The sequence below is a fragment of the Mus caroli genome, unplaced genomic scaffold (genome assembly GCF_978045245.1).
Source record: "Mus caroli unplaced genomic scaffold, Mus_caroli_1 scaffold_7, whole genome shotgun sequence".
Taxonomy (NCBI): domain Eukaryota; kingdom Metazoa; phylum Chordata; class Mammalia; order Rodentia; family Muridae; genus Mus; species Mus caroli.
This window is the reverse complement of record NW_028227262.1, coordinates 125,201,222-125,219,497: the sequence shown is the minus strand read 5'-3', so window position 1 is coordinate 125,219,497 and position 18,276 is coordinate 125,201,222. Positions and strand designations below refer to the sequence as shown.

Below are 18,276 nucleotides of genomic sequence, written 5' to 3'. Positions count from 1 at the left end.
AAAAGCCACCATAGACTGCCAGGGGTAATGTTTGATGTCCCATATGGATTCCAGAGGAGACCAGAGGTTGAACACAGCAGTGGCGAGCTCACCTAGATCCACAAATACCCAAACTTAATTCCTATGTCTCAACAGTAATACAAGATTTGAGAGAACTTGCAGTTCTGCAAACACCCGTAAGACTTCTGGACTCTAAAAAGAAAAAAAAAAAAATTTTTGTTCTTTTAATCTACCAAATTCATGGCAGTTAGCTATGATAACCCTGGGAAAACAATACAACTACTCATTTTAATCATTATGGTTCTGATTACCAGTATTTAAATGATCAATCATTGTTATAATTTTCAACAGAGCCAAGTTATTCTGTCTCTGGGGCCTCTTTTCATTTTATTTTTGGTACAATTAGATCTAAACCTAACTTTAGCCATATAATGTTGCATTAAGTTATTAGGAGACTGGTATAGCTGATATCTAGCACTCATTTTATCTTTTCTCAGTGAGTTCTATATTCATTTCTTAGCAGACTGAGTTTTTCACTCCCTCCTTGAACCAATGAGAAAAGCACTTCTGTATTTTGAATGTAGTTATTTTAGATATCTCAGAGTTGGAATTATACAATTTTTGTCTTTTATGAATGACTTTTTTCACTTAATGTCTTCAAAGTTCATCAATATAGTTGAATATTGCAGAACTTTTTAGAAGGCTGAGTAATTGTCCATTAAATTGTTTCATGATTGGTTGGGTGCAAATTATTTAGTTATTTAGTTATTGCTGATAGTATTTCACTAACAGGGAAGAACCTTTCTTTGAATATTTCTTTGTAATCCTAATTATCAAGAAATGAGATGGGTGGAACAATCAACTCTCAATTCTGAGAAAAGGCTTCACTCTGTAATCCAGACTGCCCTGGAACTCACTCACTGTACAGCCCAGGCTGACCTCAAACTCACAGCAATCCTCTTGACCTCAGACCCCAGAATGCTGGGATTGCAGGTGTGAGCTATTATGCCTGGTGACTCTCAATCTCTGAGAAAGTTTTATATTATTTTTCACAGAACTTGTATGATTTTGCATTCCTGCTGTTAGTGTGCAAGGTTCCAATTTCTATATAACTTTCATCAATACAGGCTTTGTATTTGTTTGCTTTCTTACTTTTATCCTTCAGGTTTCTCATATCTTCTAAGTCTCTTTCTCAGATATTTAAGTTTAACCACCCTGGATTCTAATATAAAACATCATATTATTTCCATTAAGCCAAATTATCAGTTTCTCTCCCTATCATTACCTCAAGAGAATGGGGACCAGCAATCCTAGCTATTTTCAACAATGCTGAAAATCTACTAACCAAATCCATTCTTCTTTTCTTCCTTTCTTCTTCCCTTCTTCCTCTCTTGAAAAGGATTCATTATGAAGCCCATCATGCCTTGGGATCTTGCTATACTGTCCACACTGACATTAAGCTTACCAGCCACCAGTCTCTGTACCTCCAGTGCTCAGACAACAATTATCTTAAGAAACCATTTGGAGGAGTATCATATTTGGAGTTCATACATATACTTTCACTCTAACCCACCTATCATCGGTAGAGGCCATATTTAATATAGGATTCAGTTAAATATATCTAGTCATATTCCCAGCCTCATTATAACACATGCAATCCTGGGCTCCAGGCAAGAACATAAATTTAACGTGTGTATTGGGGTTTTACTGCTGTGAACAGATACCATGACCTAGGCAACTCTTATAAGGACAACATTTAATTGGGGATGGCTTACCGGTTCAGAGATTCAGTCCATTATTATCAAGGTGGGAGCATGGTAGAACCCAGGCAAGAATGGTTCAGGAGGAGCTGAGAGTTCTACATCTTGATCAGAAGGCAACCAGGAGAATACTGGATTCCAGACAGCTAGGACAAGAGTCTTAAAGCACACTCCCACGGTGATACATTCCTCCAACAAGGCCACACCTACTCCAACAAGACCACACCTCTAAATAGTTTCAATCTCTGGGCCAAGCATATTCAAACCACCACAGCTTGATTCATCTTTAACTTCATATTTTACTATATAAATTATTACAAAACATACTGTTATGTATACTCTTCCTATACTTAATTTTTAAAAAATGTTACTACTCTGCAACTCCTCCACTGTTCAGGCTAATTCTCAACAGTCACACGTGGTTTTCTTACTCAAGACCCTTACCTTAACATCAAATCTAACATGCATTCACATTTAATTGGCATGTTGCCCTGTACACTGTACACTAACACTCCAGGTTTAACTATTAGTTACATCGCCCTCATATAAACAAGAGGTAAGAAATCTCTCCATGGTTGCCATCTCAATTTTTGACAGGGTCACTTTCAAGTTATCATTTTTTTTTCTATGAATACTCTCTAACTTATGAGATACTCACATTACGGCATTCTTTGTCATCAAAGTGGCTATGATGGTATAAATTGAAATGCCTTGGTAACTAGTTGATGGAGTAGTTTGAGTAGTGATGGAATAGTGAGTGGTGTAACATAATTAGTGCAGTAATTCACTGGTGAATTCACAATGTGAGGGCATTATTAGGAGGAATCTGGGAAGTGGGATTTGGATGGAAAAAGTAGTTCCTTGAAACTCTCTCAGGCTTATATTTTTCAAAACCTACTATAATAAAGGTTCTTAGATGCTTTAACCTCCTTTCTAGCCCACCCCCCCTACAGAGGTAGTGGAAGGAAAAGCTTAACAGGGCAAAGGAGGAAGTTCTGTGGAGCAATTCTAATCTCCATTGAAGGGGCTAAAATATCATGAGAAGTTCTTTGATGCGTTTCTCTCTATGAAGTCAGCAAAGACTGCAAGGTGAACCAATGCAACAGCATTGTCAGCAAAGACCAGCATCAGTCAAGCCCAACAGAGACCGTCAAAGAGTAGCTAGACAAACCAATACTCACAGCATCATCCACTGTCTGTTATATCTATACCCTTTCCAAACATCACATGCGCTCTCAAGTATCCATTCTACCAAAATATCACATGCCCCTTTCCAGGCAGCTTCCAGAAAACCACCATGAATCTATTCTCAGCAAAACTTCCACCTATAAGACAATTTCCAGAAAAACATCACATGACACAACTGAGTCTCCAAAGAAACCAGAAATTTCCCCTTCAACTCTCTGTCTCTCTGTGTCTCTCTGTCTCTCTGTGTCTCTCTCTCTCTGTCTCTGTCTCTCTGTCTCTGTCACTCTGTCTCTCTCTGTCTCTCTCTCTCTCTCTCTCTCTCTCTCTCTGTCTCTCTCTCTCTCTCTCTCTCTCTCTCTCTCACACACACACACACACACACACGGAAAGACAGAGACAGAGGGACAGAGAGAGACAGAGACAAAGGCAGACAGACAGACACACACACACACACACACACACAGAGAGAGAGAGAGAGAGAGAGAGAGAGAGAGAGAGAGAGAGAGAGAGATGTACTGGAATCACACACATAATACATTTCTTCTTCCATGATGTTCTGTCTCACTGCAAGCCTATACTAACACTGCCAAGTAAACACATCCTCACACTTCTGAAAACATGAGCTCAAAAAAAAAAATAATAACCTTTCCTAATCAGATTGTTTTTCTGAAGTATTTTGTCACAATGATGGGAAATGGAATGGAGCTAAGCCCTGTGTTCAAGGAGATAAACAGATTAATGATATTAAATGGAATTAAGGGAGTGGAGTCAAAGGGGACTGGGGCAAGATTCCACCTAGCTAAGTTTCCATCTTGTAAAGAGGATGTTCCTCAAGGGACATTGCCACCTATTCTAAATTCACAACGCATTTGCAGTTGTACAGTGATAGTTATATTATGTTAGGTGGTATTATGACCTGATTATTGTTTTCATATGGACATATGGAGATATGTGTGTCAAGGTGACAAGGGGTGGATTGTGATGACTAGTTTAAATTGTCATCTTGCCCATATTTGGAATGAACTAAAATTCAGAAATGAAGGCAACACCTGATTTGGATCTTGAGGCAGAAAGAAAATATGCCTTTGATGGGTATCTTGAAGCTAGAAGACACAAGCTTTTGATCTAGATCTTGGGATGAGATCATGAATGCTTTTGATGTGGATCAACATAGGTTTAATCCAGAGTTAAGACATAGTAGCCATGGTAATAAAGATCTATAATGAAAAATAAATTAAAGAAAATCTTAAGTCCAAGTGTGGTGGTTACTGGCCTTTAAACCCAGCATTTAGTAGACAGAGGCATGCAGATCTCTGAGTTCAAGGCCAGCCTGCTTTGTAGAGCAAGTTCTATGACAGCCAAGCTTAAGCAGTGAAGGCAAACACTGAAAACATCAAGCTGCTGAAGATGTGACTGAACAAGGGAGACATGTTCCAGCCTCAGCAAGCAGCAGAACTTGGCAGCTTCAGCCATGTCATTCTGGCTTTCCAGTCAAGAATCTGCCTCCAAGTCTAAGTAAAGTTGTTGAGGCCAAGTATGTGCCATTGGAATCCCTGCCTGGAGGCTCAGAGAGACTGTTTTGTGAAACTGGTTATGGAATCTCCCTCCAAGACTAAAGAAGTCTGCTGAGGTCAGGCATGTGACAGGGGTGTCCCTGCATGGAGGTCCAGAGAGGCCACTGTGCGAAGCTGTGATGGTGAAGCCTGAATTGTGTCGCATACCCCAAGAGATGCTAGAGCTGTGGGATCCCTGTCACAGAAAGCTGTTAACAGGGAGTTGAACCAGCCTAACAGAAAAAGTGCATCACAGTCAACAAAGCTGAGAGGAATTGAGATCTGCAGAGCATTTTGACATCAGATGTGAGCCTCAGAGTGGGGTTTGCCCAGCTGGGTTTTGGTCTTGCTTTGTTCCAGCATTTCCTCACTGTGCTCCTGTCCCTGTATTTAATGATTTAATGATGTAACTAGCAATAGTAATGTATATCTTGTGCCATACGTTGAATGTATGGAATCTTCATATTTATTTTGATTTTACAGGGGATTACAGTAAAGAGATTGCATGAATCTCAGAAGAGAATTCGAACTTTTTAGACTTTTAAACATTGTTCTGACTGTGATAGATTATGTGGACTTTTGTGTTGGACTAAATGCATTAAGCATTGTGTTATAGCTCATGGAGTAGAATGTAATAGTTTGAATAGGTATGGTCCCATAGACTCATGTATTTGGATGCTTTACCATAGGGAGTGGCATTATTAGGAGATGTAGCCTAGTTGAAGGAGGTGTGACCTTGTTAGACCAAGCATATCACTGTGTAGGTGGAACTTTGAGGTCTTAAATGCTCAAGCTACACCCAGGGTGAAACACATCCAGTCTCCTCCTTGATGCCTTCAGATCAAGATGTAAAACTCTTGACTTCTCCAGCAGAATGTCTGCCTGCGCACTGCCATGATGATAATGGACTGAACCTCTGAAACTGTAAGCCAGCCCCAATCAAATGTTGTCTTGAGTTCCCCCAAAGAGTTCCTTTGGTCATAGTGTCTGTTCACAGCAATGAGACCCAAATGAAGACAGACATGTTCTTGCTATGTAAGGAAAAATTGTAGATATTCTAGATAGGTGTTGTTAATATATCAAATATTTATAGCAGCAAATACTTATAATAAATTTATTAATCACTAGACTTGAAAGAACAACATAATTTACATAGAATTACAGTAAAATGTGTGTTTTCTATAGTTCTATAACATGAGATTTTACTAATTTGAATTATATCCCCATTTTGTTTTTTTTCTTCCCCAATGCTTTCTATTTAGCCCTCCATAACTGTTCTGCCATTAACTCCCCTTCTCTTCCCTCTAAAACCATGTAAACTTGTATGCTTTTCCTCTGTTTCCAAATGGAGAAGGCAATTGGAGCAAAGGAGGGTGTGAGACTGGGGGGTTGTTATCTAGTTCTTGAGGTCATCTTAGTTTGGTTGTTCTTTTGCAGACTGGTTACCAGTCCTCGCAGTGATCTACTTATCTTCTTTCCATTCTCTCTGGGTTCTCTGGCTTCTCCATCAGATTTTGTATACCTGAAACATGACCCTGGATTCCTTCTGTTTCCCTGTGTCATGTATGTATTAGTGTAGGGCCTTTTTGTAAATAAGCTCTTCTTGAACCATGCTCTTTGGGGTGTGCCACATTTGGATACATCATCAGCACATATTTCAGACAGATATGGAGTCAGTGGTTATTGATTAGTTTATTGAGAAGCAGTGGACAGTTGATTTGATCAAGTTTATGCTTCTTACAGAATCTCAACACTACCCCGTAGGAAGCTTTTAACATAACATTTCTACTGTCTGCCTTGTTTCATGGCATGCAATGCAGATTTTTCTCTTTGTTTGCTATAGTTTCTTTTCTTGTATTATGCAGTTAAAAGGTAAAAGTAGACAATAAAAGTAAAATATTCAAATACGTATATCAAAATACAGGCTTATGTATAGAAAGTGAATATACTCATAAAGTATATGTTAAATAAATATATTACTTTCACTGAAGGTTAAGCCAAAGTTTTGTTTCACTGATGTATTTTGACTATAAAGCATTTTTTCTTAAATTAACATGAAAATAGATAAAAAAGTAAAATGTTCTCTTTAACTATTAATGTTAGTATCAATTTTATAGATTACTAACCACCTAACAAGGGTGGTTTTTTTGTGTATACAGATTTTTTCTATTCATATAACAAAGTATTCAGTAAAGCAAATAATACAAATAGAAGTATATAGCTGGTTTTCCATGTCACATGACCTCTGTATTACTCTCATCATAGAGAACAAAACCGCTCATCTTCAAATTGATATTCTTGAATCTAATGACGTTGAATCCCACGGGTTATTATGACTTTGGGTGGACTCTTTGTGGAGTGTTTACTCCTGATATCTTCTATTTCATCATCAGTAAGCATAAGTGATGCCAACGTTGGGATCTGTGAAAAATAGTTTTTAGCCAGGATATGTTTGTGCTTGATCTTGTGAACAAAATGGTGTCCATACCCCTGCAAATAAAGGAAAATAAAGTTTTATGAAAATCCATAAATATATATTTTGCCAGATGAAACACGACCATGTCCCAGTATCTTTGCTTATCAGTTTATTCAACCTGGGATACTTTTCTTCTTCTCACTTTGTCTCTTCGTTTCTGTGATGCTTCAGCTTCGAATCTACCAAGACTCTGTGTTTCTCTGTCTCTTTCTCTCTCTCTCTCCAAACTACTATTGTTATTAGTTCTTTACTCTTTCTCTCCTCCATTTGTACTTACAGTAATTACCTGGTATGGGGTAGGATGTACCCAGGTTTCTATTTTATTTCAGTGGCATGTAATAATCAACAGTTTTATACATGCCTATACATACATACATACATACATACATACATACATACATTGGACTCATGCTCCAAGGAGGGTCTGCTCCATGGAGTCAGTCTGCAGAGCTGTGCAGTAGCTCCAGAACAACTCAAGGAGGGGAGTGGGTGAGACAAGTTTTATGGGAAGATGCTTTTAAAAAATGGGCTCACAAAATTGCAAGGGAAGATGGTAGGACAGAGCTGGGTGCAGTAGAGAACGACTAATCTATATCCTTCTCCACAGCATCTCTGCAAGCAGCCGGAAAGCACAAAGCCCCCATGAACCTTGGCGCTATCTGCACCAATAGGGAGATGTGTAGTAGCCTTGAACTCCAAAGGGAAAGTGCGGGGCAGCATTACTGCCCTCAGCCTACAAGCACAAGAGTCAAGCCCAGCCAGCCTTGGGGTATCAGACATCAAGCTGGGAGCTTGCACGAAACCGACCCGTGGACACCCTGAGTAGCAGTAGTATCACCCTGACTCTGAGCAGCAGCAAGATATCAGAGATGAGTCTTGGCAATGGTTCAGTATTTACCATGTTTATAAAGATGGAGAAACAGACTGGTGTGTGCTCAATGGAGAGAGGTGGAACGGGAGATGAGACGGCTTTGACAGGTGTGAGAGAAGGCTGCAGTAGGCAGTCAAATAGCTCATTGCTGATAGGGGCCAGCAAGGTGGTGTGCGGCAGCCTGGAGCTTGCACACGCTCACCACTGCCAACACAGCTCCGCCCCCAACAAACTGTCCATCTGTACAACTGCCCTGTTTCTGAGCAATGATGGGACATGAGAAAGGAGGAACAGTTCATTTTCTGGATTGGACTCCCTTGGAAGGTTTTGCCGATTCCACATCTTTAGCCAATCTTCTAAAATTCCTTAATGTAAAGTAAATATGTCCGACAGGTTGATAGTGACAGACAGGAAAGAAACTGGGACGTGGTAGATGACTTTTAGCGAATCACTGGCCCAACTTTAGCCAGATTGCGTGGAGAAAGTTTAATCAGCGTCACTCCCACCCTCTCAGAACAGAACCCTCTCCTCTGCCAAAGAATGAGATCATTTTAAATTCTCTTGTTGCTGTTGTTGTGTTTGTTTCTTTGCTCTGTTGTTGCTTCGGGGGGGTTGGGGAGGATTAGGGGGATTCTGGAATTGCTTTGACTTGCTGCACAGACTTGAACTGTTCAGAACAGAATGGACAGTAACGTAACGCTTGCAGGACAGCACAAACTGGAGACCCTGGAGAGCGGCAAAGGTTTGGAGTCAGGACGAGAGCCTCTGCTCCACTTGCGGAAATTAAGAGCGACTGGTATCCTGAGACGAGAAATGCACATGGATGGAACATTTAATCTGAGAGTGCAGTGATTTGATTAGATCCACAAAGGAGTTGTGTGGATTAATTGAGGAAGAACCGGAATATAAGCCTTGGGAATGAACTTCAATTTCATTGTGGGTCCTAGATGAAATGATATTGCTAGTATTGGCTGTGCTTCCAGTGATTAAATATTTATGCAGCAGCTTAGTTTACTAAATATAACATTTAACACAGCTTCAATTTCTTTCTGCGCATTCTTTCAGTCCCTAGAGTGAATGTTTTCATAGCCTGGGTTCTTAGAACTCAGAAATTATTGGAAATGGCTAAAGTTGTAACTAGTTTCCTCCGTTTATATCATCCCTCGCCTTCCTTAATAATCAAACAAGCAGCAGCAGCATCTTGGGACAGCACTGTTCTTGATCCATGGCTTTAGTCTCCTTTAATGGTGTCGTGCATGGAATTAAAGATACCACAATATAATAAATTGAGAGAGAAGCAGGGCCAGCTCTTGGAGACCTGCACTCAGAGTGTACATGGAGCCCGTCAGGATTACCTCAACTTTATTCACCAGAATGCTTTTCAGAGTGCATCTTAAGAGTTAGTAAAATGAAGTACTAGTCCCACTTTGTGGTGCTGTCATCTCTCCTGGTTAGGCGGAAGCAAATGGAAGAATGAATCCCATATGTGTGACTCCCAAAGTTATAAAAAGAATTTGACAACTGAGTACTTTTTAAGGCAGACACCTGCCATTAAATCAAAGGACAATGTCTGGGTTCCCTAATATTTATATATTGATAATTAGCATTATTTAGTATACAGAGACTTTGGACTTCATGTTTTTCAATTAATATGCAAAAGAGTAAGTTTCATCATGGTGTCTTCACGCAAGTATGTCTTGCACTTCATTAAGGCTCACTCATCTCTTCTCTGCTTCTCTTACCACTGTGGACTCCTCCCTGCCCTGCAAAGACGTCCTAGTCTCCTTTTACATGGCTTTTATTTGCAAATTTTAGATTTCATATGTAGAAGGAAAACGTGTGCTATTCATCTTTTCCAGTCCAACTTATTTTAACATTACACTCTGAATAAAACTCTAATGCAATACATACAAGCAACACAAACATTTGTATATCCATCCATCAATTGATTGAACCTAAGTTAATTCTATACCTTATCTGTGGTGAATAGCACACACACACACACACACACACACACACACACATTGTTTACAGATCTCTCTGGGGTATTCAGACTTAGATCCCATCAGACATAAACTGTCATAGCTTCACCATAGGACAGTTCGATCACTTGCACTTTGGGGAAGCTCTGTGCTGATTTCCATAGTGGGTGCACCAGCTGAAGTTCCCCCAGATGTGCCCCACCACCACATCCTTGTCAAAATTTATTCAACAAATACTTAAACAAGGCCCTGGTCTTCAACAGGCCTTACTATAGGTATGAAAAGGATAGAAATATGTGAGTGAAACAAAGTCCTTCCTAGAACCTCCTGTGCACTGGATGTGCTTGAACTTGTTAGAAAAGAATGAGATGACGTTTATATATTCAAATTTCTCATCCTTACCCTATATACCTTAGCTTCCTGTTAATTTTCACATCTTTAGCACACATCATCTCCGTATCTTGCTCTTGTCACTCCACGTAGCCCCATATAACTGTCTATTGATTCAGTAGAAACACTTCAGCCACTGGTATATTAAAGGGCACTCGGACTGCCTGTTGTAATCAATTGGCTAACTTAAAATCTCCAAGTCCAGCATCTTACCTTTTCAATACTCGGTAGCCTGAGGTGAGCTGTGCTTTCATCCTTGGTGAGAAGAATGCAGTTCCAGGGAGACCACTCCACGTGTTTATCCCACCTGACCATGACCAGGTCATTGAGATCATCCCAGGCACTGAGGGCTGACTGGGATGCCCAGATGTTCTCTGTCAAGTATTTAATATCCTGAAGCTACATGCCAAAAGAAGTTCAAACAATAATTTAGTTTGCTTCTAAGTAATTGGTTTAAATATCATCATGTTAATTGGGGAAATAATTAAATAGTGATGAGTAAATTTTTTTTTCAAGGGGTGCAGCATTCATCAGACTTTAGGATTTGTGTGTTTTGTGTGTGTGTGTGTGTGTGTGTGTGTGCCACACTTTGTCATCTTTCAACATCGCCCACATGAAATCTGCTATCAGACATCTCAGGCATCTTATTCCCTGACTGTGAATGCCAGTCTCTTAAAGCTCACAGGCTTCATGATCTTTGCCATCATTCTTTTTAAACATCTGCCTTCTTTTCTAAGGTGTGCTATCTGGTTTACCAGTGAATTTTCAGAGTGTAGTATGGAATGTAAACACCAAGAACACATCTATGCCAGAATATCAGAAATTCAATAGCTGTCTGCTTTAGGAAGTCCTAATACGGTTTCCACAGCCCTTTAGAACCTCTCTAAGCCCTAAGAGCCTCTCTGACAGATAAATTTCATGGGCATGGTTGTTTTGTCCGCGTGCATGGCCGGTGCAGTGACTACAGAGGCCAGAAGAGGGCATCAGATTCCCCTCAGACAGGAGTTATGAGGACTTGTCAACTGCTGTGTGGGTGATGGAAATGGAACCTGGGTCCTTTGGAAAAGCAGCCCGGGCTCTTACCTACTGAGCCATCTCAAGGGCCCCCCAGCTCTGTTTCATAATTAGCACCTTTTAAAGCTCATACCTGCATCAGAAAAGCAACCTGGGAGTTATCCCCATAATCAGCTTCAGAGTGGTAGAGCCGCTGAAGTAAACACTTGTACTTCAAAAACGATTCCCGCCTCTGAGTCTCATTTTCCAGGCTTACACAGTGCCGGCAGCGGTGCACACGGTGGGAGGTGGGCGAGACAGAAAACTCCACAGACGGCAAATACATTTGACAACTGTGGCAAAAGTAAATCGTGTCATAAAACTTCAGTGGGTCTTGAGGGACCTAAATAGAAAGAAAAAAGAAGATGGAAACCCAAGACACATACTAAGCAGAAGGATGAGGAGTGCTCAAAATTAACTCTAAAATCACTTGCTCTAAAAAACAACAACAAAAAAAAAAAACTTCCTTTTCTTTGAACTGCCTATTGTGTGTGAGACTTAAATCCCAAGCAAAATTTGTTTTCCTGGCCAAAATATTAAAAATCTATGCCACACACCAACCGCTAGACAGACGTAGGTAGAGTCTTTAGAAAATCAATCACTGAGTCTTAGCACATTTTTTAAAACCTATTTTTCTCATCTACTACTGGGAACAAGCGATGGCTATCTGCCCTCAGTGATCCCATTCAGTAGTATATTGAAAGGTGTTTCCTGTGTGATAAGGAAGGAAAATAAATCAATTCAACTGGAAGAGACAGAGGGTAACATTTATCTCGCTGTGGTTGACCTGAGAGCTTCGCCCAGCTGACTGGCTGTCTTTTCCCCTGTGATGTTTCCACTGAGAAATCGGCTTCCGTCCTTATTTTTGTCCCACTGTACACGAGCTGCTCTTTCTCCTTGGCCAGAGCTTTGGCTTGTTGTCCTTTGTTCCTTGTATGTCATGCTGCACTGGCTTCTCCTGAATCTATGAGTTTAGTTTGTTCATCAAATTCAGAAGAATGACAGCCATTATTTTAACAAAATGTTTCCTTTATCCTTTGCTCTCTAATTTGAGCCTCTGACATACACTGGGGTACTTGAACCTTTTCAACAGCCTGATGGCGCTCATGTTGTTTCTCATTCTGTCTGCACGTGTGCCACTGTGAACAGTTTCTATAGTGGTCTTCTAGTTCAGTGATTACTGGCTTCTTCTTCAATGTCACCAATCTCCACTTAATTTAATCAAGTGTGGTTTTCCGGCTCATGGGTGATAGCTTTCTTCTTCAGAAGTTTTACAGCGCTTATCTTGAATGTCTTCGCTTAATTTATGAACCTCTGAAATCTTATGACCTGACCAAATGTCTTCCTCAGGTAATTCCAACATTTGTCATTTGAATCATGGTTTAGCTGCTTGTTTTACTATCACATTTTGTTTTCTCATCTGTTTTTGGATGTGAAACATTATGAAGTTTACTTTAATTGTGAATATTTTTATTTCCATCAGTAGCTTTATATATTTATTTTTTGGAGGAACAGTTAAAATTTTAATAATAGCTTGATCAGTTAATGTCATGGTTTTAAGTTTGTGGGGTTTTGTTGGTTTTTGTTGTTTTGTTTTTTAATCAAGAATAAAGCAGTTCTCCATTTGGGGCCAATCACTTCCCACTACTGACTCAGTCCCCTTTGTATGCCTGCCAATTGCTCCATGAACTGGAGTGTTCCAGTCTGTCTTGGGAACAGAGAACAGGTAACTAGCTTGTGTTAAGTGTTGATGTTGTTACCATTTATCCTTTAAGGGGTGTCTCTCTTCACATGTTATCCTCAGATTCCGGCTCTGAGGGGAACGCAGCTGACTGTGTAAGTGGGGCACTGTTGACCTGTGAGCTTCTGACCTACGCAATCCATTCATAGCCCTGTGTCCTTCAAGCTTCTGTCACGTGGGTGTGAGGGATAGAGAGAGCCTCATGCTTTCAACCCAGCTTAAGGAACCCAGAGCTTCTCTTTGCCCTCCTGCTCTAGTACAGCACGGTTCTCCTTCACAACCAAGTGGGATCAGCATAGGCTTACTTCATTCATTTATCTTCTTCCAGGAATCACAATCTGCCACTGCCTCATGGCTAGTGCCTTGAAAAACTGGTTAACTTTCTTTACTTCAAGCAGGTAGGCAACTCCAAACTAGCCCATGGTGGCCAGAAATTTTAAAAAGGGATGCTATACATGACAAAGGAGTCATGGCAATTCTGTGAGGATTTACCTTTTTTAAAAAATATAAAAACGGTTAACAAAGCTGAACTTTGTAACTTGACTAACCTTTGTACTGTAAGGAAAAAAAAAAAAAAACTCAAAATAAGTCAAAGTCCCAGCTGCAAATCAGAATGGCAAAAGAAAAAAGGAAAAGAAAAAAAACCCTAAAATAAAACAGAAGACAAGTGTTGTTCCCTGAAGTGAGAAGATAAGAATCAAACTCCTGCATCTCGGGATTGTATCTTTGGCTTCTGAGCTGTAACGACCAACCACTGATACATCTAAGCATGGGCAAATTTCAAATGAAATGAGAGGAAGGAAGTTTGTCTCAAGAGACTGCATGTGGTTCCACAATAGAATTATTCTGTTTATTAAGGCATCCTGGAATAAATAAAGCCATCGAAATAAAACACAGGTTGGCTAAGAGCTGATGACAGCAGGGCCGCCTGTGAGAGTGAAGTTTTCTTTGGATTCGATGTATTGCTAGTTACATGACTTTATGCATTATTAAAACTTACTGGAAGAGTGAACTTCTATCAAAGAAATTTCAAAAGCAGCAACATAACATGACGTAATGGTGTAGAGTACAAATTCTCTTATTATATCGCTGCAACGCTATATAAACAAACCAACTTAGACACAGGGAAAACTATGAAGTGATACAGTGGGAAACTTTTCTCCCAGTCTTTTTAACAGCATAATTATTTTTAATTAATTGAAAAAGAATATGAACAGTAAGCACTTTTTATTTTTCTAGATTTTTGTCTGCATTATGAGGTTTTGGTTTTGCTTAAATTCTAAAGATCGTCAGCTTCCTAGATTATAATTCGAAAAATAATCCTACAACTATAACTCTTTAGCGAAACTTCCCAATTTACTAAAAGTGTTTCAACTAGCTTTGAAAAAAAACAAAGAGGTATGCGCGTCCCCTGGAAAGCTAATCGTACTTGTGGCGAGGGCATAATGGAACCCAAACTCCAGCTGTCTGTAGCTCTTTGGGATGTCTTCGTGGATCCAGTCACTGACACTTACAGTTATGTAAGTGCTGAAGACAGACAGACCAGGCACACTGGGAGAGTAGGGAGAAACGGAAAGGCCACCTTTCTCCGTGGCCTCGTGAGAGAGAAGGACGAAGAGTTTCATTTTTGAAAAATGAGAGAGAGTTGGCAAGATCAAATAGAGCACAGCACTGCAGGTGGGAGCGACGGTATGAAAGCTGGGGGTGTGAGGGAAAATTCATGTGCCAAAGAGGGGGATGGGGGACCTCAGCTTGTCAACGGAATGATAAGGCTGGGGAGCTCAGCAAAGGGGCAGCGGCGCTTAGATTTGACATAAAGCACAGAAGCAAACTTCGAATATCTTTCAGCTAATGACATAGCATCTTAGGATCTGGAAAATCAGGACAGTATGTAGTGTACCTTAAGGTACTTTGCAACTTCAGGATTAAACAGAGGCGTTTTGATGTAGTGAATAAAGAGCGTTGTGATTCTCTTTCTGAGTCCTTCGAGATTCTGAGGTTTGACTCCTCTCATCATAAGGTCAACTTCCCTGTCAATCAGTTCTAGGATTTCTTGGGTCAGTTTACACTCGTGTTCCTAAACAAAACGCAAAGCACGCAGTATAATTATCTTAAAACACTATTTTTAAAGCCACCACCCAAACAAACTGGAACCCACATCCTGAAACATTTTAAAAGGTGACAGAAGTAAAATTTGGCACAATTAACAGACAATTTAAATAGCTAGTTTGATAATATGTAACACATGACTCAGAAACTCTTTACATAGGTGCTTTAAAGTATTTAAAGAGATATTGTTCATTGTAGCCAAAAGTTAGAAACAACTAAAAAAATGTTAGAAAATTATATATATATTATAGCTTATCAATATACTGGACTTTATGGAAACGAATAAATTATACTATAGCTATAAATCTTAATGCTTACATCTTATAAAGTAAAGAAGCAAAATGAACAAGGTTTAAACTGGTGCATGCAGTATAATTTCACAATAGATCAAAACTAAAAATGATGAACCAAATTATTTATAGGCTGTACAGAGAAATGAAAATCATTCAGAGAAACCAAGGGAAGACACTCGTGGAAATGGCTGTTCTTTGATGATTACTTCAAGGAGACAAAAGGAAGTCTAAAATGAGGAAGAAAGGGGTGGAAAATGCATAGCGTTTACAAGGATGAATTGTCCTGTTCAGCACTGCTGAACTTTGATGTATTTTGTGTCTGTCTATCATACCACCCAATACTTTTTAGTAAAGTCCTAAAACTGGACAGTTTGAGAAGCAAACTGTGCGTGAAGTTAGGGGCTTAGGACAGAGCTACGGTCATTCCACTATCTGGAGGAAACCGGATGGGACACAGTTTGTATGGAGGAGAAAAGGGTAAAGAGAGTCACTGTAAGGCACACTTGGTAATAGTAATAAGTTGAAGAGTTGAAATGGGTGAGGAATCACCCTGGAAGCATTTTATGAGGGCCTTGGAAAAATAGATTTCCATTAATCCCGCTTTCATGCCTAAAAATCTAATGTAGCTCTCTGAAACGGTGTCTTCCTTATACAGTCCCATAATCATAATCTCAAGATCTCTCCTCTCTCTCTCTCTCTCTCTCTCCCCCCCCCCTCTCTCTCTCTCCCTCTCTCTCTCTCTCTCCTCCCTCTCTCTCTCTCCCCCTCTCTGTCTCTCCACCCCCCCCCCCAATCTGATGACCCTTATTTCTTGCCTCTGCACCTTTGCTTCTCTTTTGCTAAGTAAGTTTCAATCAAAACTGTTTACACCACCATCACCACGATCTTTGCAAAGGTAGTCGAGAGAAAATGCAGCATGTGAAACACGAAACCTGTGAACCAATTACCTGACTCTATAATGTGTCTTAAAACCTTTGTGTATCTGGGTTCTGATTCTCCTCAATCCAAGGTGAGGAAACAATAAAATGAGTAAAAGAAGAAACATGAGGGAATCTGCTGCGGCCTTGGTGCTGATAAGCACGACAGAGTCTGTACTTTGCCCATTAACCTCACTACTATAATTTTATTCCCGGGAATCAGGGACAGGAGTGGTTGCATCTGTCCAGATTGTAGGAACTGATAGCAAAGCAGTAGATCAGAACAGCCAGTACCCAGGGTTCTGTAGCCGCACTGGAAGCTCTCACGCGCCCCCTCATGGGGAGTCATGGGAAGACAACTCTCAGCCCGGTCACTTTGGAGCGCTACTTGTGAAGATATGTTTAGTCAGCTAGGGCAAACTCACACCCTTGATTCAGCAAAACAAAGAACAGTCCTACTCCTTGCTCTGACACCGGGCAAATCCTCAAAGTGGGCCCAACTTCAAGATTCTGGTGTACTGACACGATTGCTACGATTCTAAGAGTCCGAAATTGACCCTGGAGTTTTTCCTCTTCCTAGCAAGGACCGTTTTCCTATCTGCTTTCTGTGCTTGAGCATGGACACCCGGAAACGTCCAAACTCAAACTAATGTGGAAGTCAGTTTCTGAAGAAAACCGGACTGCATGGCATCCACTATCTTAACTTTTCATTTAAAAGTAGAAAATTAATAATATATGAGGGGGAAAACAAACATACTTACATCAATATGACATTACAACCTCTAAAAGGCAGGAGATCGGGAAAATTCAGTGGGTAGGGCACTTGCAATGAAGGTGTGAGATCTTACTTCCATCTTCGCAACTCAGAGAAAGGAAGGAGAAAACCAATCCTGAAAATATCCTGCGACCTCTATGTGTGCACTGTAACACGCCATGTACCGACACATGCACGCAGACACACACACACACACACACATGAACAATAACAATAGATTAAAATGTTAATGACTAAGCATAGTTTTTCACTGAAAACGGTTCAAACTGTAGACAATAATTGCTATTTTTTTTATTCGTAAAGCATGTTATGTTACACGGCTATACAAAGATGAATTTGTATTTGAACATACTATGTTTACATTTTATTATACTATCATAAAGTATTTATGAAATTATTTACAGATCAGACCCACAACTTTACACATGACTGCCATCCACATAGCACAGATCTTGAAAGCTTCTAGTTAAGTATTCATTCATTGGATATATCTATCCCCAAACTTGGCAAAATAGGTTAGCTGTCTATACAATTTAATGTATGCAAGCATTTATTAATAGTTATATAATCGCTTAGTGACAAGAAACATGTTGAGTCTAGTATCCAGCTGATCTTTCTGTTGATGGTGGGTGTGACATACCTTCACAGTGTGCTTAAGCGTCAGGAGTATATCCAGCCTCTCGTCTTGAGAGAGGTCTTTCAGCAGGATACACTTGTAGATGCTTTGCAGCTCTCTGGCTCTTATCGTGAACTGTGTATCCATTTCAATAGTTTTGCCATCAGGTCTTCTCCAGACATTTGAAGCTGAACACTTGAAAAATAAGATCATTGTTGCAATTATGATTAATTAAAGACTGAAAATAACTATTTTGTCCCATCCACTAGAAATCCATCCTCAGCCATAACTAAGAAGATCACTAAGTTTAAAAAAAAAAAAATCAGCCGGGCGTGGTGGCGCACGCCTTTAATCCCAGCACTTGGGAGGCAGAGGCAGGTGGATTTCTGAGTTCGAGGCCAGCCTGGTCTACAGAGTGAGTTCCAGGACAGCCAGGACTACACAGAGAAACCCTGTCTCGAAAAACCAAAAAAAAGAAAAAAAAATCAAAATGAAAACAGTGCTAATAGGAAAACTCATAGCCAAAACAACACAGTGGAAAAAAGAAAGCAT

General features: G+C 40.0%; 1 protein-coding gene across 1 annotated transcript in view; it reads right to left on the bottom strand.

Moving 5' to 3' along the window:
• Positions 1 to 6,183: 6,183 nt before the first annotated feature.
• Iqub (IQ motif and ubiquitin domain containing) overlaps positions 6,184 to 18,276 on the bottom strand; it is a 63,733-nt gene continuing 51,640 nt past the window's right edge. The window contains exons 9-13 of the mRNA XM_021164903.2: positions 17,749 to 17,919; positions 14,915 to 15,091; positions 11,368 to 11,616; positions 10,434 to 10,619; positions 6,184 to 6,991 (exon numbers count right to left, since the gene is read on the bottom strand). Of these exons, the coding sequence (XP_021020562.1) occupies positions 6,806 to 6,991; positions 10,434 to 10,619; positions 11,368 to 11,616; positions 14,915 to 15,091; positions 17,749 to 17,919 (969 nt within the window). The 3' untranslated portion in view covers positions 6,184 to 6,805. The remainder of the gene's footprint in view (positions 6,992 to 10,433; positions 10,620 to 11,367; positions 11,617 to 14,914; positions 15,092 to 17,748; positions 17,920 to 18,276) is intronic.